The 21,430-nt window shown below is 48.2% G+C and overlaps 1 protein-coding gene across 3 annotated transcripts in view; it reads left to right on the top strand.

Annotated features, from left to right (window-relative positions):
• Window positions 1-21,117, top strand: part of UBE2R2 (ubiquitin conjugating enzyme E2R 2) — a 53,325-nt gene extending 32,208 nt beyond the window's left edge. For all 3 annotated transcript variants that reach the window (XM_014949379.1, XM_014949381.1, XM_014949380.1), the window contains 4 exons: window positions 6,016-6,102; window positions 13,379-13,476; window positions 17,166-17,300; window positions 18,375-21,117. In XM_014949379.1, coding sequence (XP_014804865.1) covers window positions 6,016-6,102; window positions 13,379-13,476; window positions 17,166-17,300; window positions 18,375-18,594 — 540 coding nt within the window. In that variant the 3' untranslated portion in view covers window positions 18,595-21,117. The remainder of the gene's footprint in view (window positions 1-6,015; window positions 6,103-13,378; window positions 13,477-17,165; window positions 17,301-18,374) is intronic.
• The last annotated feature ends 313 nt before the right edge of the window (window positions 21,118-21,430 follow it).

The following is a 21,430-nucleotide window of genomic DNA, read 5'->3' as shown; positions in this document are numbered from 1 at the left end:
CCAGAAGGCATGAAACCCAAGAGCACAATCACAAGATGAAGCTTTCAGTGATGGCAGAAGTCTCCTTGTGCTTGGCTTCTCACAATATAACATATTTAGTCTTTTTTTTTTTTCTCTTTTTTAAACCAGGCCTGATCCTGGAGTGAAGGTTGAACTGGGGGCAGAGTCTAGTAGTATTTCAGCATGGGAATTCCCAGTAAACCCCAGTATGATGTCAGCTTTCTCACATGGAAATCCAAAATTGCTTTCGTGCCCATCTCCTGTGGTCAAAGCTCAGCAAAACTGTTGGGCTGGCAGCTTGCCATAGGGAAGAGAACCAACTAATTCTCTTTCATGTTAGGTCTTACCTAGCTGCTGGTAGTTGCCTTTTCTGTGATGAGGTGGCAGATGGGTGCAAGCACTGAGTGAAAATGAGCAAGTTACAGAAGAAATGCTTGGATGGCTCAGGGTGCCACTGTTTCCAACTCAGTATCCCTTGCTGGATGCCACATCTCCTGCAGCTGCTGCAGTGATGTTTTCTGTAGCTGAATGCTCCCTGGCTCAGAAGAGTCTCTAGCCACAACCAAAGTGGTTGTCACACAGTTCAGACGGAACCTCACAATTAGTTGGGCAATACTGTGGACTTGTCCCCGCAGTAAAACCCACTAAAAGAAAGAAATATCTTCTCTTAACTGCTGAGTTGCTTGAGATCCTAAACAGAGCTGACTTGTGCAGTCTAACTCAATCTCCAGATGAGTAGCAGCTGCCAGGAGCAGTTCTTGTCATGAAGGCTAGAACATCCACACTGAACTTCCAGGTTATCAAAGGGAGGCAATATTAAAAAAAAAATATCTCTTTATTTCTATTTAGTAATGTTAGAAGAAAATGGTTTCCAGGCACTGCTTGTTCTGTCTTCATTGTTCAGAGCAGTTTCATTTACTGGGATCCCTTGAGAGATGGCCCAGGCAGCAGGAGTGTGAATGTATGAGGTCGTAGGAGCTTGGATGTAAACCAGCTCAACACGGCTGCAGTGAATTCCCCCCGTTTCCTTCGGCTCAGCTATGGTTCTGTGTCTATTGTTAGTCCTCATTTTGGATCTTGCTTGGAGGAGCAAAAGACTAATATGTGGGTGAAAGCCCTGTCTTTAAAGGTATAATTGTGGCCTTAACCATCGTATCACAGGCTTGCTGCTTTGGTCTGGGTTGGGTGACTTAACAACAGTCCCAGCTTTATGAACGTAGCTACACGGACAGAGAAATATTTAATAACAATATACTGTTAAAAAAAGTCTTGGTAAAAGGAAACCTAGTTTATACCAGAGGAGTCTTTCATTGGAAACGGCAGCTTTTAGTAGTGCCTCAGATATCTTGTATACACTTCCTAATTTAGTTATGATTTAGCGTGAAACAAGAATGGCTTCCTGCCTGTCAAACCAATCTCCGATTTTGTAAGTTAACCTCACTTCTTGACTCCTCTTTGTTCTACTGACTTCTGGCTGTACTTTCTTTATTGTTTAGAAGCTTCATGTCCTTCAATAAAAACTAGTTCACTCTTTGTGTTCAGGCCTTTGTGATTTAAGTTCCTTATGAAACAGCGCCAGTAATGCAGAATATAAGGAGTTTGCTGCGGTTAGTGTTCAGCCACTGCAGCAGCGAGGGAATTTTCAGGACTCACAAGACTTAATCTTCTAACTTGGATCAGAGATGTGGTCTGAGTTCTCTAAAAGCACAACAGATGTCAATAAATGTTCTTATGATGCTGCTGGGAAATGAAGCCAAAACTGGTCCTAAATTACCAGGCTAGGGCCCAAGCTGTGCCACAAGAAATTACTTAGGACACGAGTCGTTCTATGTGTAGCTGAAATAGCTTTGTTGGTCCTTAATTCATTCATTTTTATATTTTATTTTTTACCTTGTCAAAGTTGGCAGTGCCATGTGGCTAGCTTTAATGCTGCTTTACAGCTTCTGAAGCTGGACGGTATCGAGGTGCTTTAAACCTCATTGATGTGAGAAACAGGCTGGTAGTACTTACTGCTGATCCCTACCAGACGTGTTTTCCTGCACAGAGTATTTAATGCTACATGCACTAATCCAGGCTTAATGTGGAAGGGGAGAATCCAGTAGATGGACTCTACGAATGCTTGATGTGCGAGAAGCAGCAAAGGGCATCCTGTGGGATTAGATCCTCATGCTGAGGCTGGTGGTGGTCTGTAGTTCCTCTTCTGGTTGGCTTTCTTGTACGTTGGGTGTGCGGTGATGTTCACAGCAGGCTGGCAGGAGGCATTAATTAGGCGTGTGGTAGGGGAAGTGATGATGTGCACAGCCAGGAGCCTGGCCATGCCTCTCACCAAGGGAGATGAGGAGGCCTGGTGCTGTCTGCAAGGGCTCTGACTCTTAGCAGGGTGGGTGATCTGTAGGAGAACCTGGTGCAGAGTCAGTAGGAGCTTGTCTGGGAGCTGCCTGTAGAAGATTATTACCAAAAAAAAGGCACAAAATAATTAAAAAACGTAAATGCTTCCTTTGTACATAATTGTAAACGCAGTCTGCAAAGGATGCTCATTTTCACCAGTGCTGCGTTTCCACAGGGCTTGCATTAATCCTGTGAAGTTTTAAAATAAAAAATTACCTTTAACTGGCACTTCCAGAAACGCCAAGCAGCTGCAGTTTCTGTTGGCTGCTGTAAAAGCTGCTGCTGCTGCTCACTTTTTCCCCAAATCAGGTCAGTTGTGATGCTGGTGGCTTTCTAGGAAATGCATGCTTTTCCCTCCATTGCCTCTCTGCAGCGGGCAGGTAGGATGGATTCATTATTCTTACCCTTGCTGCCTAAAAATTGGGTATCCAGGTGTTGTCAGCGTGAGAGGAGGAGAAGAAATCAGTGTCAGACCACAGAAGTGTCATATACAGCTAGGCTGGAATAAATGCTGAATTTCTAGGCAGCTGAAGCTCGGAGGGAGTCCTGCCTACATTAGTGCTCCCTGCCGAGAGGGAGATGATATTAATGTGTAAGTGTCGAGTCAAGTGCACGGCAAGATCTCCCAAAACAAAGTCACTGTAGTAGTTATTCATAGCGACTGAATCAGGACTTAATTCAGTGATTGGTAGAAACGTTATGTTTGTATTTTCAGTCAAATAATGTAGTATCAAGTACAACTTTTATTTTTCTAGCACAGATGGATTTCACTATGGCTTTGCCTTACCCAAACAGAAGAAAAAATAACAAGCCTGAAGAGCAGGCACTAATGAGGATGCACAGGAACAAGGCAATAAAGTGGGAAACGAAGTGACTGTGCTGGTAGCAATATACTTAAAACGTGTGGTGGTGAAGTTCTTGTGTAGTAGCTGTAAATGTCTGCAAAGGGCTGACTCTTTGGCCAAGCTGGTCTATTCAGTATAACATCAGAGGACTTTATTCTTTTTCTAGGGACTGTTAAGTATGACTAGTTATAAAATGAGGAGGGAGGGAGTGGGTTGATGACTGCAGTCTCCACCTTCCTGGGTATCAAGTATGTTTGGTGGTGTTGAGGAGCCACGTCGAGCGGGTGGCTAAAATCAGGACACTGAAACAGGATTATTTCTGTTCAGTTTAAGCTCATGGTGAATGCAGAAGCGATTGGGTACTTGTAGGTGGAGGACTAAGTTGCATCTTTAGTCCTCCTAAATTAGTTTGTCTGGCTGTAACTAAGCTAACAACAAGCTGCCCTGAAACTCTGCCACTCTCTAGTACCTAGCAGCCTGGCTGAACTAACTGAGAAGTAAGCTCAGACAGATGAGCTTATTGAAAAGCTTATTTAAAAACCTTATTTAAAAATAAAGTTTATTGCCTAATTTGATATTTTTGTCTCTTTAACATGTTTAGAATTGAGCTTTTAGTGGGGGAAAAAAAAAACAACCTGACCTGTAATCACAGCTGTTGCTGCATCTTTGCAGGCAGTCTTGCAGCTTGTCTTGGAAGTTCTGGGCTTGCTCAACCCACTCAGAAACTCAAATAGCATTCAGTGAGAGCAGAGTGGGTTTACATAATTTCCCATGATTTTTCTTACAGAAGAGATATGATGTAATTCTCTGGGTCCCGTTTGTAATGCCCTGGAAGAGCATTTAGTTTCACTTTCCAAAATCTGAATGATCTCAACATAGAAAGTTGAAAGTGATGTTTTTTGGTTTTTGTTTGGAAAAAAGCCCCTGCCTGTAATGCGGGGTTTCCTAGTTTGGTGGCTTTTGGCTCCAAAATTAAGTTTGTAGAGAGGCTTCACTTGCTTTATGCTTCAGTACAGCATCTCAATGTGATAAATACCTACAGGGTAGTCAAAATTGGCTTATCAACAAGTAATGTGACTCTGATTTCTCTAAACATGCAACTGGTTACAGGCAAGCTGGGATCTTAGCTGCTTCCACATGGGATGAAAAAGTTTTCTCTTAATTTCTATCCAGTTGTGTTTTCTAGTGCCAGAGTTCAAGAAGCATCCTTCATGTGGCAATGACTGATACTGCAGGCAGGCACATAGCCCTTCTCTCTTAAAAGAGTTGTGGATGCAAAACAGGACTTAGAAGTTTTGAAACAGTCTTCCAGGATCTGCAGCTGCTGCTCCACATCACATACAGAGACCATAGCTTGCAGTGGTCTTCTTGATTCAAAATCTTTAGGTTTAGACAACTTGAGAGCAGATGTTTTTTTGCTGAGAGGAATTGGACCTGCTTCCTCAGCTCCTTTATATCCCACGGGATATGTACACGGTAATGCTGGTACACTACTGGCTTTTTTTTTTGCCTTTTTTGGCTGCTTAGGAATCATTCCTATGTAGAAGGCATACAGGTTCTGCCAAGGAGTCCTGTAGCTAGCTCAACCCTGAGTTTTGTTGTCTCTTGCATTTTTAATCTCCTTGAGTTTTGTTGTCTCTTGCATTTTTAATCTCAGTCCTAGGGCTGTTTTATGTCTTGGATCTCAACGAAACTGCACGTAAGCACAGGAATGGGCTTTCTTGGGAAAACCCCAGTGGTCTGGAGGAGTCTGCTCTCCCCCCGGGTAAATCTCTGCTTCGCTCCTGGTGTGGGGTGGCACGTGGATGCTTCTGTGGATACCCCACGCAAGACTGGTGGTGGGAATCTGTTGGTGGGTTGAGCTGTGCCAAGGGAAGGGTTTGTGCTCCACAGTGCAGCAAGCAATGCGTGACACCCCCTTTCAGAGGGGAGTGGTTTTGGCACTTTGTCAGTCCAGATTCAGCCCTTTCCTACTGGCTGGCTTTTCTGACTGCTGTAAGTGGCAGAACAGCACAGAGAAGTTAATACCCGGTGCTGGGATCTCTGTAGTCTTCCCACAGCTGGCTCAGCTCTGGGAGCCTTGCCCCACAGCTGGCTGCTGACCACAGAGGCACTGGAAGGGAACGCTTGCTGTCATTGCCCATCAGTATTTGGTTCATCAAGTTGCACTGATCTATTAAACGAACACAGTTGGTATTCAGGCTTGGGGAATGCTTGTGGTAGCAAGAAATGTAGTGTTAGGAGCACAGGTAGATGGACCACCTTTACTCTCACATGTGAGAGGCAAAAAACTTTGCATCTCAGTACAGCAAGTATCTAATTTTTTTTTCTGCACAGAAAGTGCAGTTACTACATAACATATTTGCAATGGCAAATGTAAAACAGGTCTATTCACTTAGAACACTTCTAGCCTGCTTGTGAACCCAGAAAGACAGAGTAGTGTCTTGAGTTCCGGCTTCTCAAATCTATTTTACTGTGTTTAAGAACAGTTTTGGGATTGTGCTTCTTGAATTAGTATGTGGAGGATGCCTTTGGCTTGCTTTCTGAGCATTACCGGCCCAGGTCTGTTCTGGTGTTTCAATTTTTCTTGTTCAGTTAGCATTTTACTCATAGGAAATTGTGTAGAGCTGTGCTGTGGAGCCACATGGGCACTGGTATATAACATGGTCTCTTTAATGGCCTTAAATGAAATTGGGTTTTTCTGGTCTTTCACTGTAATGGTTGCTTGTTGATCTCTTGTTGTTGTTCTGTTTTGTAACTAAAGTATTTTGCTTTTTTCCAGGCTCACATTAAATTTCCTATTGACTATCCATATTCACCACCTACCTTCAGATTCCTGACCAAAATGTGGCACCCCAACATTTATGAGGTAAGGCGTTTGTCTTTTTTAAACTTTTCTCAGGCTTGCGAGAAGGCTTTCTGCTTCCTTAAACTTCTGGAAGTATTGCAGGTACTAAATGTCTTAGCTGTGACTGAAGCTGTTGGCTGTTTGTGCTAAATGTCAGCTTTATGCTAGAACAGTTAAATCTAAATGCTATAGGAAATGCTGTTCTTGGAGGAATGGACAGAGCAGTCCTCATACCCACAAGCGCAGCAGGCAGCCTCAGCTGGAGAGCTGTGCCATGAGCCTTGCCCATTTTAGAGGATTCTTAGATCAAGGCTGGGAGGGAATGGGGGTGGGGGAGTGTCTTACCCTATTTTGATACTTAAGCAACTAGTTGTTGTTTGTACACAGTTGAAGTATGCTTTTATTTGAGTATATCCTACAAAATTGTGTGCTGACACACAAGAAGTAATGGAAGACAGTCTTCGGCAGCAGTCAGCCTGCAAATAAAGGGGGTTTAGACTTGAGGTGCTCCAACTGCAGAAAGACCCAGAGGTAGGCTGGAGTCCAGCTTCAGGAGGAGTCATACACAGCTCAGTCACCCTGGGGATGGACTGAACAGATACGTCTGGACTCTGAGAAGCAGCCTCACTTTCAGAAGCCTCATTTGACAAGCCATGGCCCTCACGAAGCACTTCAACCATTCTGAAGTTCCTGGAATACACGGTGATATACTACTTCTGCAAATGCTAGAGGAGCCAATGAGGAGAGGTGCTATGCTGGACCTTGTTCTCACCAACAAGGAGGGGCTGGTGGGGAATGTGAAGCTCAAGGTCAGCCTTGGCCTCATTGACCATAAAATGGTGGCGTTCAAGACCCTTAGGGCAGCAGGGTGGATGCACAACAAGCTCACTACCCTGGACTTCAGGACAGTGGACTTTGGCCTCTGCTGGGACCTGCTTGGCAGATCACCATGGGATAAACCCCTGGAGGTAAAAAGGGCCCAAGAAAGCTAGTTAATACTCAAGGATCAACTCCTCGAAGCTCAGGAGAGATGCATCCCAACAAAGAGGAATTCAGGGGAAAACACCAGGAGGTCTGCATGGATGAACAAGGAGTTTCTGGACAAACTCAAAAAGAAAAAGGAAGCCTAAAGGGTGGAAGCAAGGACAGGTAGCCTGGGAGGAATACAGAGAAATTGTCTGAGCAGCCAGGGATCAGGTTAGTAAAGCTAAAGCCCTGACAGAATTAAACCTGGCCAGGGATGTCAAGAGAAACAAGAAAAGCTTCTATGGGTACATAAGTGATAAAAGAAAGACTACAGAAAATATGGGCCCTCTCTGAGAGGTAACTGGAGACCTGATGATCTGGGATATGGAGAAGGTTGAGGTACTCAACAACTTTTTTGCCCTAGTCTTCACTGGCAAGTGCTCTGGCCACACTGCCCATGCCACAGAAGGCAAAGGCAGGGACTGGGAGAATGAAGAATCACCCACTGTAGGAGAAGATCAGCTTCGAGACCATCTGAGAAACCTGAACGTGCACAAATCCATGGAACCTGATTAGATACATCCATGGTTTCTGAGGGAACTGGTGTATGAAGTTGCCTCTCTCCATCATATCAGAGAAGTTGTGGCAATCCAGTGAAGTTCCTGCTGACTGGAAAAGCGGAAACATATCCCCATTAAAAAGGAGAAAGGGAAGACCTGGGGAACTACAGGTCAGGCAGTCTCACCTCTGTGCCCAGCAAGATCATGGAGCAGGTCCTCCTGGAAACTCATGCTAAGGCATATGACAAATAAGGAGGTGATCAGTGACAGCCAAGATGGCTTCACTGAGGGTAAATCAGGCCTGACAAATTTGGTGGCCTTCTGCAGTGGGGTTACAGTGTTGGTGGATAAGGGAAGAGCAACCGACATTGTCTACCTGGACTTCTGCAAGGCATTTGACACTGTCCCACAGGACGTCCTTGTCTCTAAATTGGAGAGACGTGGATTTGATGGATGGGCCACTTAGTGGATAAGGAATTGGCTGGATGGTTGCGGTCAATGGCTTGATGTCTAAGAGGCGACCGGAGACGAGTGGTGTTCCTCAGGGGTCAATATTGGGACGGGTGCTGTTTAAGATCTTTGTTGGAGATGTGGACAGTGGGATTGAGTGCACCCTCAGCAAGTTTGCAGATGGCATCGCTGTGTGGAACGGTCGACACGCTGGAGGGAAGGGATGCCATTTAGAGGCATCTGAACAGGCTTGAGAAGTGGGCCCGTGTGAACCTGATGAAGTTCACCAAGGCCAAGTGCAAGGTCCTGCACCTGGGTCTGGGGAGTCCTAAGCAGAAATACAGGCTGGGTGGAGAATGGTTGAAGAGCAGCCCTGAGGGCTGGAAGTTGTTGCTCCTAGATGTCCAGCCTGGAATGAGTGTGCTTCAGATGTTAGCACTGATGGCTTAGTAGTAAATGGCCAAAAGCCCCTCTAAGCTTTAGTGCGAAGCAGGATAGTAATCAGCTTTAATTACTGGATGTTCAGGGGGATTTTCCTAAGCACAAGGACATCCTGAAATCACTCACCTGACAGTCTTCTGGCTTGAGTTTTGGACTTTGCACAGTATCTTGCATGTAGCCCCAGATGGTGTTTCTCTTTAAGGCTCTATTTCAGTTACATGGAAGTTTGATCCATAAATATAGACAACTTTGAGACCTGCAGACTATTGCAGATCCATACTGTGGATGTTGTTCTGAATCCAGAAATTCTCATGCAGGAGGTGAGTGAGAAATGGTTACCAAAATGGTACGTACAAAGTGAGTCTTGGAAAGGACCTCTCCCAGCCCTGGTGGGAAAGATGAAAAATTGGCTCTAGAAACAACTGAAGGGTAGGAGGAGAAACTAACCCAAAACTCCATGGGTGTATTTTGGGGTTACTCTTCAAATACTCCAGCTTTCAGCTTTGTACTTTGTGTTCGTAGCAGTATCTCTTGGAGCTGAGGGAATCTGAAGCAGCTTGCAGGCTGTTTTGGAAACAACATTTAAGCACTGAAGATAAGGCACTGGGATAACTCCAAATGAAACTGAGAATAAATCAGCAAAGGGCTTGAGGTTTGAGGGCTTTTCAGGACGAGGAAAAAAATACCAACAATCTTTTAGTGCGAGGAAGATGAAAGAAGGTAGCAGTTTACAGAATCTGCTGGTGGGATCAGGTGGAGAGGTTGGGGTTGATGTTCCAGTTCTGAGCAATGAGACTTGAGTAATTTGGGTGTTTTCCCTATCTTGTTTACTTGGGTCACCTAGTTGAATTTTGGTAAAGCTGCGTCCACTTTTTCTTTATTTTTATGACATAACAGTCCACAGCCCTAATAGAAGTATAGGTTATTCCCCACTGGCGGATGGATACCCTGGCTTTCTTGTTTGTATCTTCCAAAAATGTGTGTAGGGGAAGGTTTTCCCCTTGGCTACGCTGATCCCTAAAACCTTGTGCCCATCTCATCAGGCCTCGTGAGACCTTTACCCTTCCAGGCTCTCCCAAAGCAGTGCTGCCCTGCCTGAATTCCCAAACATGCAAGATTGATTGTTGCAAGAGGGAAACTTTTTTTTTTTCTCACATCATTGCTTCCCTCTCTATTTTCATGTTGCCAAATATCTTCTCCATGTGGTGCTGACCGGATCGCTTGAGGAACTTCCCCCCCCGACACACCCCAGTGCTGTCACGCTTTCTCCTGGCCACCAGCTCTGCGTTCTCCCAGGAGGTGGTGAAAGGAAAAACTGGCTAAACTCGCAGAAATTATTAATAAAACCAGAACAGGCTGTGAACCTAACCTAGCATTAGTAAGGTTAACTTCAACTTAAAATGACCTTAAAAATATTTTTACATTGCACAAGCCTGTTTGAGTCCCAAAAAGGAAACTGCCTTGTTGTGGCAAAGTGCTCCAGCAACGTAAGTGCATACTTGGGTATTCAGCAGCTCCAGGTGCTACATCGCTGTGCGTAGTTGTTCTTGACACACAAAAAAAACTGCTTCAAAATGATGAGGGCTTGCTAGATCAGCACACCTGGCAGGGTTAGCGAGCCACTGAAATCTGGATGCCCATCACAAGCCTCCAGCATGGAAGTAAGATCTCCTTTGGCCTTAAAACAAAAGTCTTTGTTAACCAAGGTGAATTGAAATGTTTGAGACGCCCTTCAGGTGGGCTGCTGCTGTCTGTAGCTGTGATGGCTGCCTCGGGCTCAAAGGCATGGATGCTGTCACTGTGAACAGCAGGGCTTTCTGCTCTGGCTCCTGGGCATTGAGCAGCGTTGGAAGGTCCTCAGGATATAGGTGAGACCAGGTGTGTGGGGACCTGCCAGCCTGTGATCTTGAACGGAGTTGATCCACAGCTTCAGCCTTGTTCTGACACCAGCCTGTGCCTCGTGTCAGGGTGACAAGGGACGCCGTGAGCGCTGCCCGTCAGCTGAGGCCATGCCACCAGCAGGTGTGGGGCTGCCTCTGGGAACTTGTAAGTCATCGAGGGAGGTCATTCTGCCCCTCTGCTCTGGTGAGACCCTGCCTGAACTTAACTGTGTCCAGCTCTGGAGCCCTCAGCACAGGAGGGACATGGACCTGCTGGAGCAGGTCGAGCAGAGGGCCACGAAGATGACCAGAGGGTGAAACACCTCTCTAGGAGACAGGTTGTTCAGCCTGGAGAAGAGAAAGCTCTGGTGAGACCGTACAGAGAAGCCTTCCAGTACCTGAAGGGGGCCTACAGGAGAGATGGGGAGGGACTCTATGTCAAGGAGTGTACAGACAGGACATGGGGTAGTGGTTTTAAACTGAAAGAGGGGAGATCTTTTTTTTTTTCTCACATCATTGCTTCCCTCTCTATTTTCATGTTGCCAAATATCTTCTCCATGTGGTGCTGACCGGATCGCTTGAGGAACTTCCCCCCCCGACACACCCCAGTGCTGTCACGCTTTCTCCTGGCCACCAGCTCTGCGTTCTCCCAGGAGGTGCTGAAAGGAAAAACTGGCTAAACTCGCAGAAATTATTAATAAAACCAGAACAGGCTGTGAACCTAACCTAGCATTAGTAAGGTTAACTTCAACTTAAAATGACCTTAAAAATATTTTTACATTGCACAAGCCTGTTTGAGTCCCAAAAAGGAAACTGCCTTGTTGTGGCAAAGTGCTCCAGCAACGTAAGTGCATACTTGGGTATTCAGCAGCTCCAGGTGCTACATCGCTGTGCGTAGTTGTTCTTGACACACAAAAAAAACTGCTTCAAAATGATGAGGGCTTGCTAGATCAGCACACCTGGCAGGGTTAGCGAGCCACTGAAATCTGGATGCCCATCACAAGCCTCCAGCATGGAAGTAAGATCTCCTTTGGCCTTAAAACAAAAGTCTTTGTTAACCAAGGTGAATTGAAATGTTTGAGACGCCCTTCAGGTGGGCTGCTGCTGTCTGTAGCTGTGATGGCTGCCTCGGGCTCAAAGGCATGGATGCTGTCACTGTGAACAGCAGGGCTTTCTGCTCTGGCTCCTGGGCATTGAGCAGCGTTGGAAGGTCCTCAGGATATAGGTGAGACCAGGTGTGTGGGGACCTGCCAGCCTGTGATCTTGAACGGAGTTGATCCACAGCTTCAGCCTTGTTCTGACACCAGCCTGTGCCTCGTGTCAGGGTGACAAGGGACGCCGTGAGCGCTGCCCGTCAGCTGAGGCCATGCCACCAGCAGGTGTGGGGCTGCCTCTGGGAACTTGTAAGTCATCGAGGGAGGTCATTCTGCCCCTCTGCTCTGGTGAGACCCTGCCTGAACTTAACTGTGTCCAGCTCTGGAGCCCTCAGCACAGGAGGGACATGGACCTGCTGGAGCAGGTCGAGCAGAGGGCCACGAAGATGACCAGAGGGTGAAACACCTCTCTAGGAGACAGGTTGTTCAGCCTGGAGAAGAGAAAGCTCTGGTGAGACCTTACAGAGAAGCCTTCCAGTACCTGAAGGGGGCCTACAGGAGAGATGGGGAGGGACTCTATGTCAAGGAGTGTACAGACAGGACATAGGGGGCCTACAGGAGAGATGGGGAGGGATTCTGTGTCAAGGAGTATAGAGACAGGACATGGGGTAATGGTAAAGAGGGGAGATTTAGATTAGATCTCAGGAAGAAATTCTTTACTGTGAGGGTGGTGAGACACTGGAACAGGTTGCCCAGAGAAGCTGTGGATGCCCCATCCCTGGAGGTGTTGAAGGCCAGGCTGGATGGGGATTTGAGCAACCTGGTCTGGTGGGATGTGTCCCTGCCCGTGGCAGGGGTTTGGAACTCGATGATCTTTAAGATCCCTTGCAACCCAAACCATCTGTGATCCCAGCAGCCAGCTGTGAGAGGCAGCAAGCCAGCAGGGATTGGAGAAGCCAACATCTGCTGTCTGGCCTCAGGCCCTGTCTGCACCTTCATCCCATCCTGCAGTAAGGCACTGGGACACCACGAGTCCCTGGAGTCAGCTTCTTTGGAGAACATCAGCTGTGGTGAATACTGCTACAGCACTCCTACAAAATAGTTGTGTCAGAGTGCTGTTGCTGATGGAGAATCGGTTTTACACGCTTCTTAAAGAGTTTATAAATGGTGGGCATTATGGAGCTTTAAATCTATATTCAGGCTATAACTCTGGTGAGTAAAACACAGGGTGAGGATTATGTGGCTGCATGGGTTCCGTGTGCTGCCAAAGTATGCTTCCTCTTGCGTGCTGGAAGGGATTTTCAGTGAAACCTTCAGAGAGCATCTCCTGCTTTTTCACCTGGTGTTTCAAACAGCCGTGTCCGAGGGGAGCGGTGTGAGCCGGCCCCGCACCATCTGTCCAACCCCCTGTGTCCCAGGAGAGGTGGTGTTTTGACACCTGAGCTAGTGGAGAGTGCTAAACCCTTCAATTCAGAAATTCCTGTAGCAAGCTCAGCTACCACTGGGAGTTAAAAATTAATTTTAACCCTACTTTAGGTCTCCTGTGACTGAAGCTCGTGTCTGTCGCTGTGACAGTATTTGCTGTCTGGAGACCAATTTAGTTTTATGTGACTTTATTACTATTTTTGCTTGCTTTGCTACGTTCTTTAAACCTCTTTGAGATTATTTTTTTTTTTTGGTACAAGTTTGCAGGCTAACCCTGTTTAACAAGGGAAACTTTTGAGTGTATAAATAGAGTAGACCCAGGAAGAACTGGGAACCATTTCCATTTCTTCCATATTTTTACTGGCACTCGGGGTGTTCGTATCAACAAGGTTAAACTGCTCAGAATGTAGAGTGTTAGGGTTGAGTCACCAGACCTTTGCCTCAAGCCAGGCTGTTCTCAGCTTCTGTTTCTGTCTTGCAGAATGGAGATGTATGTATTTCAATTCTTCACCCACCCGTAGATGACCCGCAAAGTGGAGAGCTGCCATCGGAGAGGTGGAACCCTACCCAAAATGTCAGGTAACTGTGAATTTGATGTACAGTGGTGACCTCAAAGGCCTGTGTTGAGAGAGGCCTGGAAGGGAGTTTAAGACCCTAGGGCTTTGGGGGCTTAAATCCAGTGGGAACCAGACTTATCAAGCTGTCTGTGCAACCTTCTGTCCTGTTCTCATGGTTCCATGCTCCTAAGGCAAATTATCCCAAATTATCTCAAATGTTCTAGCCTTTCTCGGAGCATGTTATGGCTGCACTTAAGTTTTTCTCGCTCCTCCAGGATACCAGTAGTGGAAAAGAACATTTTTGAGTATTCAGTCTCAGTAGGAGTAACTTTTGTGCGTAATCCTGTCTACTGTTTGCCTTCTGTTATATGTCTGTGTCTCCTGTCCTGCAGTGTGGTATGTTGAGCAGCTAGCCAGGAAGTTTCCTTCCTGCCAAAAAAACTCCAGGATCAAAAATGAAGTACCAGAGGCATTCAAGGCTAACCCATCCATTTTTTGTGAAACACCAGCTGAATTTCATTCTCATGACAGAACACTGCCAATAAAGAACTGACTAGGTGACAAGCTTATAGTTAGGAAACAGCTTTAGCTATTAATTACTTACATTGCACACACTTTTTGAGTATTTCATTATATACAAACCTAAAGATCGACATGAAACTTCTGATGGTGCTATCTCTCTGATTTCTGTTTTCCCTTACAGTTTTTGATGCTTACTTTCTTGGAAAGTGTTGGGCTTAGGGGTGACATTTAGGGAGAAAACATTGTCAGCTGTATCAGCAAATGGAAGTAAAACCTGTCCTTAACTGCTGTCCCTCTACCAGCATCACCCGTCGGGCTGAGAGCCGACAGAAACGTGTCCTGCTGGGGTCCCATCTGGCTTTTCGAGGCTCCAGAGTGTCAGACAGGAGGCAGCAGGGCTGGAGGTGCTGGGGAGGGGGGAGAACATGCTTGTCATGAGCTGTGTGTGTGACCTGGGGCTTCTCCTCAGCTGCAGAATTCTGTAAATCCTGCTGAGTATTGACCATTTACTACAGCCACCCGCAGCTGAAGTGTCTGAAGGGGGGAATGTCATCCTTCAGCTTGGAGAGCACCTGTGCTTCTGCCTCCAGTGTGTCAAGCCTGCTCATTAATCTTCTTAAACACAGTCAGTGTGGACTTTCCCATTGCTCAGGGAGAGGTGAGGCAGGCATAAGTAAATAACAGCAAATATCCAGCAAGATGTGAAGGAATGCGGCTGTGACCTGTGTGCCAGGGAACACTGCCTTTCTTCTCGGCTCCCCAGTCCCATAAAGCTGGGGAAGTGGTGGCAGGGCTTAGAGCTGAGGCTCCTTGGTCATTTTAGTTGCCCTTCTCCGTATCTCCGTTGCCTCCACCCTCTCTCCTTGGCAGCAGACAGGCCAGAACTGAGCACAATATTCAAGGTGTGGGTAAATCTTCATCTTGTGAAGAGGGGTGATGCCTCATGTCACTGTTGCTTTGTTTCCTGAATATGCCCACATTTGTTGGCTTTTTTGGCTGCCTAAGATTTGGACAGTTTCTGTGACCATCTCAATGCACTCACATAACTGTCAGTACAGCCCAAGCCAGACATTTTTTACTTCATAATGGATTACTTCATAATGCTAGGACTAATACGTAGCTACCTGTAAAGGTGGCTCCGAGAGGCTACAGTGTGGGTAGCAGCTGGGGAAGAAAAAAAAAAATGCCACTTTTCAACAAGGTAAATAACAGGATGTGCTGGTTGGGAGCACCAGCTGTTCTATGTAATGTCTGTCTTGGATGAAATTCACCTGTGTGTGAGCCTTCTGTTGATACACAAGTGAAAAAAGCACTTCACAGGTCTGTTTCCTTGAGCCTCTGCTGGCTGCTCTCACCTGCTGATTAAGTGATGTAGAGGGACTCTGAAGGCAACACAGATAAACAGATCCCTGGCAGTATTGCAGAGCATGTGTGTGTATAAATATATGTATATACATATATATTTATATTGTATCCAGTCCACTGCAGTTCCTATCAGATGCTGAGGATGTTTTCAGTCCCGTGTGGTTGAACTTTTGTGCTTTTAGTCCTGTCAGATCCCATGTGCTGGGATCCTTTCCTGTTCCTGTGCCTTGTTCAACCACAGCACCAGGGTTTGGGTCAGAGCAGACTGTCCAGCTCCCAAGGTATCAGCAGTGGTGGAGCTGGTCTAACGAGCTGGCCCAGGAACGCTCCCAAGGTATCAGCAGTGGTGGAGCTGGCCCAGGAATGAACAGTGCAGGGAGCTTCACCTCTAATAGACAGTTGCCTTGGTGTATGTAAGTAGCTTTGCAGTGACTTTTGGAGCCTTGGAGCACCGCAGTGGAAATCAGCTTCTCCTGGTTGTGTTGATGGAGGTGTGGTGGAGCAGATGCCAAATCCAGACATGAATTCCTGTCCTTGGCCTTCCCCAGGCTTTGCTTGCTCCGCAGTCGAGCGGCTGCAGCGATGCTGGAGCTGACACGCTGGATTTACAGCCTCTTTGCTGGGAATCAAAGGCTTTTAAATGAATTCTTGAGATCAAGTAGGAGACGGTCTCTCTTCTGCCCATCATTCCAGTCTGATCAGACAGGTTCTTTTGCCAGAGCTGCTGTTCTCTTTTCCTACTGATTTATATAACTTGGAAAATAAATTGTATAAGACTCTCCTGATAGCTGTGCTGAACAGCCTGGCCAGACACAAGTGTTTGGTTTCAAAACATTTCAGGAAACTCTGCATGCAAATGGCCAAGCATTCCCTGGAACCGTGTCCCAGATACATGATCTGGTGGATGTGCTCGGCACAGGCTGCTCTGAATGCAACGCAAGAGCAGCAGGGGCTGTAGTCTCCTTTGGACAGGTTTTGCAAAGCAGTCGCTATGTCCTGTTGTATTCCAGGACCTACTCCTTGTCTTTCATTCTTCCTTTTCATTTAAATGGAAAGCTGTTGCCAGTGGGACCACCTGGGACGCGTGAAGCTGTTGTGGTGGTAGCTACAGGCGGGTGGATGGGTGTGCAGAGCTCTGAAGTGCAGAGGGTTGTAGGAAATGCAGGAGAAGGTGGTGTTTGCCCCTGGGAAATGCCAGCAGAGTGGGGCAGCAAGCTTTGTAGTGCTGCTAAGCCCAGGCTGTCTGTCTGTCTGTCTGTTTGCGGGTCTGGCTGCCACTGGCTTTGCTGAGCACCAGCAGCCAAATGCTGCTGGGCCCTTGGCAGCTTGCCCTGGGGATTGGAAAACATCTGCCCTGTGGGGCAGGGAAAGCAGGGCAGCTTTCTCTGGTGGCCTTGGGTGGTGGTCCCTCTCCCTGCGCAGGGAAGGGCGAAGAGCCTGGCTTTCTGCTGGGAGGCTGGATGTCACCGGGAACAGGCTCACCAAGCAGGTCTCCAGCCCTGCACCATCCACAGGTGGCGTGGACAGGCTGAGTTCTGGGCTGATCCTGGCTTTGCCTGCTGTCCCGTCACAAGCACGTGCACGGACAAGGTGGTCTGTAGTCAGATGAGATCCTTGAGGTTTGTATTGTGTCACCTTCCCTACGCTGGTGGCCAGGGTCTGAGGTTCATAAATACCTGCTCTTCGAATCTCTTCAGATATTATCCTTGGCTTAAGTTTTTTGACTTAGGTGAGGCATCAGGAACTTGTTCTAAAGAAGCTGTTGGCATCCAGAATGCGGGGACGCGCCGGCTCTGACCCTGCTGTTGTGGTTCCCTTTTCCAGGACTATCCTACTGAGCGTAATCTCTTTGCTTAACGAGCCCAACACGTTCTCTCCTGCCAACGTGGATGCGTCGGTCATGTTCAGGAAATGGAGGGACAGTAAAGGAAAAGACAAGGAGTACGCTGAAATCATAAGGTGAGCTTTGCCACGCTGTCAGCCTCCTGCTTTGAATCCTGCAAAACAGAATTGGCTGAAACCCCCGCTCCTCCCTGCGGCTGCTGCTTTGGAAATGAAATTTACCATCTTATTCCCAAGTCCACGCTTCCCTTCCCTCTTGGGATTTCCAGCGCACAGAGGCAGGGCAGGCTCCTGCAGCGGGAGGACTGGGCTGATTTGCCTTTAAATTGTTCTTTATTCAGCCTGATCTGGCACTGATGCTCTGCAAAATCCTACTGGCTGCTGGCCAATCCCAGTGGAAGTCCCTGTGTGCCTTGGGGCGCTGCTCGGGATGGGATGGGATGGGATGGGATCCAACCTGGCTGCACCTGACTCATTCTGTGCTTAACACACTTGTGAATCATAATCTTGTCCCTCTGGTTTGAGGGAATATCAGCAGGAATTGGGCAAGCTGGAAGCAGGGCTCAATCCTGACTGTCCTTTGAAGAGTTTGTGGGTTCCCCAGCTGCTGTGGGGAGCGGGTGTGAAGCTGAGCCTGTGGGGCTGTTGAGGCACAGATGGGCAGGCTGGGACAATACCCATGTCCCCATGGACTCTGCTGAGTGGGGGTGCAGGATGTGCCCCTGGCTGGGAGGGCATCTTTGTTCCCTTCAGCTCCACGGGCTCCAGCAGAGCTGGACGTGCTCCATATACAGAGTGTGGCTGGGTGATGAGATGGGGTGATGAGTGCTCCTTGGGAGGGAGGCAGCCATGGTGCCACCACAGCCCGAGTGCCATCCCTGGGGTGACAGGGAACTGCTGCCAGCCTGGGTTTGTGGCAGTGTCTTGGGATATCCCCCACCATCCCTTCTGTGGCAAAGGAGGTGGGATTCCCTCGGAGGTCCCTCAGGGAGCCCCGTCCTGTAGAGGGACTGGTTTCACACCTTGCTGAGAGCGGGTGTTCTGCAGGTGCTTCCCAAGCCTGGGGCTGCAGGAGCTGGGTCTGTTTCTCGAGCTGCTTCCACCAAACATCATCTCTCCTGACCTGGAGCTGCTGGGAGGTGGTGGGTTTGAGCTCTTTTTGCTCACGTTGCTGTGTCCTTCTCCCTGCAGGAAGCAGGTTTTGGCCACCAAAGCCGAGGCAGAGAAGGATGGCGTGAAGGTCCCCACTACGCTGGCAGAGTACTGCATCAAAACTAAAGTGCCTTCCAATGACAACAGTTCGGATTTGCTTTACGACGACTTGTACGACGACGACATTGACGACGAAGACGAGGAGGAGGAGGATGCCGACTGTTACGACGACGACGATTCTGGCAACGAGGAGTCGTGACCTGCTCCCCTCCATGCCCCTGTACTGCCCTGCCGACTCAGGCCAGAAGGGAGCAGCGGTAATCTAGCAGCAGTCGAGCAAAAAAGTTGGGGGGGGGGATCAAAAAAACAAACACACAAACAAACAAAAAAAAAAAAAAGAAAAAACAAACTTTGTCTCCTGCTGTCTCCTGTTGTATGGATCTGTTTGCTCCTTTTTTATGGACCTCTTAGAGACCCTCCACAGAATGTCTGAATTCTTGCATTCTTAACCCTTTCATCACTGTATTATGATTTTTTTTTTTTTTTTTAAAAAAAAAACTCCCCTTTTCACTTCTTTACAAAGCGCTCACAGCGAAAAGAGGTTTGCTCATGTTTAGGTTCTTGAATTAAATACAGTCTTGCATTGAGATGTTTAATGTATTTAAAGCTGGAATAAACCCATTGGAAGCTGGGTTTTCGGGAGCTCAAGTGCTGCATTCACTGGGAAGAAAAACAAAAAAAAAAAATCCACACAAAGCAAATTGCCAAGGTTTAGCTGCTCCATTTACAATAATAGCGTGTGTACATTCGTTTAGCCTTGTGGTGGTGGCTTTTCCTTTATAAGGTGTGGGGCGGAGAGTGTAAAGCTACTGTGTGTTGAGCTTGGTGGGATGTCACTGAAAGGTACAGTATTCCTTTTCGGCCTGCTCAAGCTGGGAAACAGCTGGCCCCTGGAGCCCCCAGCGGGCACAATCAGCTTTGTCACGGAAAAAGGCTTGTGATATGAACCCTAAAATAAACACTTAACACTTCATGTCTGTGCAACTGAGCCCTGGGTTGCTATTTATTTTTTAATTTTTTTATTTTTAATTTTTTTTGGGTTGGTTTTTTTTCCCCCAGACTAGGTTGGGGTAGGGGGAGAGCTCAGTTTATCTGCGCTGCTGCCGTCTGCTGCCACCTCCCCCTCGCTGTGTTGGGGGGAAGGGGGAGAACAGAAGCACCTCCCCCTGCCCATTGGTCCAAGGCCCATCCTGAATTCATTTTTGGCAGGGGGAGACGGGTGCCCTCCTGCCCCAGTGGGTGTCAGCAGCCCCCGCAGCCCCCAACACCCCCCTCCTTGCCTTCTTGCTGTTGCTGGTGTGGGTCCTGTGTTGGCAAAGGCAGCTCTGTGGGGCCAGCAGAGGCCCAAGGTCCCTTTTCCTGCCCGGGGTGGCTGATGGGGAGGGATGTCTCCCAGGCTGGGGGTGCTGGTGAGGGTGTGTGGCCCCACAGGAGTGGGGTGAGCAGCACTTTCAGGCTGGAAGGGGGGTGTCCAGGGGCAGGGTCTGACAGGCTGTTTGGCAGCAAGCTTCAGCTGGGGCACTGAGCGTGGCCTCCTGCATGTTTTTTTGGGAGCCCTTGGCAGAGATTAGGGCTCTCCCTCCTGGGCAAGGGGTTTTGGGGAGGGGGGGATGGGACACCCCGCATGCTCATCCCTGCAGAACCCTCCTCCTTGGTCCCCCTCCCCCTGTTACAGTGTGCTCTTGTTCTGGGCTGTGGTGCTTGTGGCCTGAGTTCTCCTTCTGCATGATGGGTGGCCAGCCCTGGCCTCCTGCACTGGCCCTGGCAACCCCAGGAGCAGTTACCCTGATCAGAGCTGTGGGGGCATTTCATTGTGCCCCCCCCCACAAAACCCCCCCAAACTTGTGTATCTCAGGGTTTTCAATGGTACGTCACCAGCTGTGGTCCCCTCCCAGGGGTGCTGTGGTGGGAGTGAACTCCCTTCTGCCTGGAGGGAGAGGAGGGGGAGGCAGCCCTCGGGGAGGGGAGGAAGGCTGGATGGACTCTGTGTGAAGGGAGGGGAGGCAGATGATGGGGTTTCCAGGTGCTGCCTGGTGGGGATTTGGTGCAGCAGGGACCAGACCCTGCTCCTCCACCCCAAGGATGGGTGGCTGGTGGGTCCCTCTGCCCCTGGTGGTGTCAGGGCAGCCCAAGTGGTGATCCCTCCTGTGTCCCCCTTCCCTGTGCTCCCTGTGACCTTCTGCCCTCCTGCTTGCATGTTGCCTGGGGGCAGATGGACCCCCTTGCCCCTCTCCCACCCCAAAAAAAAAAGTTGTCCACATGGTCTCCTTCAACTCATCCTTCCAGCAAAGCCCCTGGTGATTTTTGGAGCTGGCGGGGGAGGGGGATCCCCTGCATCCTGCGATGGTGTGGGGCACCCCCCAGCTCCACTCGGGCCCTGTGAGGGCAGCGCTGGTGTCGGTGAGGAGGGTCTGTGGGGCTCCTGGACTGGTCTTGGGGGGCCACAGCGGGGCAGGGACACGGAGCTCCATCTTTGTGGGGAGGGAGGGCTGTTGGGGAGCCGGGGAGCAGAGTGTGGCAACGCTGGCTGTGCCGGGGAGGCGGTTTGAAAAGAGCATACTGCATCTTTCAGGATTTCCCTTGTACTTTTGACCGTCTTCACTGTATACTCTCCAGTGACTTGTATTTTTCAAGCTTGGTGTTGTAAGATGCATTATCATGACCCTTCTGTTAACCCTTTTTTAAAGAGGAAAAAAGCAAACAAAAAAAAAAAAAAAAAAAAGCAACCTATTTTGAGAGCTCCTACCTTAACCAGACTAATTTCTTTTCCCCACTGTCCTGTGCAGTGTCATTGCTTGTTGACTTGCTGGTTTCCTTTTCTCTGAGATACAAACTGAAGTATGAGGTGTTTGGTTGTTGTTTTTTTTTTTGGAAAATATTTAAGACATTGCAGACAAATGTTTACCTGATCTGTGTATTCTGCTTTTTTTTTTCCTTAACCCTTTTCTCCCGTCTCAGCCAATATTAGCGTTTACATTTGCAACTACGTGCCCCTCCAAATGCAGTTTTCAACCATTCTGAAACCAGCAGGGTAC

The sequence above is a fragment of the Calidris pugnax genome, unplaced genomic scaffold, assembly GCF_001431845.1.
Source record: "Calidris pugnax isolate Ruff unplaced genomic scaffold, ASM143184v1 scaffold144, whole genome shotgun sequence".
In the NCBI taxonomy this organism is placed as follows: Eukaryota; Metazoa; Chordata; class Aves; order Charadriiformes; family Scolopacidae; genus Calidris; species Calidris pugnax.
The sequence above is the reverse complement of the archived record's forward strand: the minus strand, read 5'-3'. Positions and strand labels throughout refer to the sequence as shown.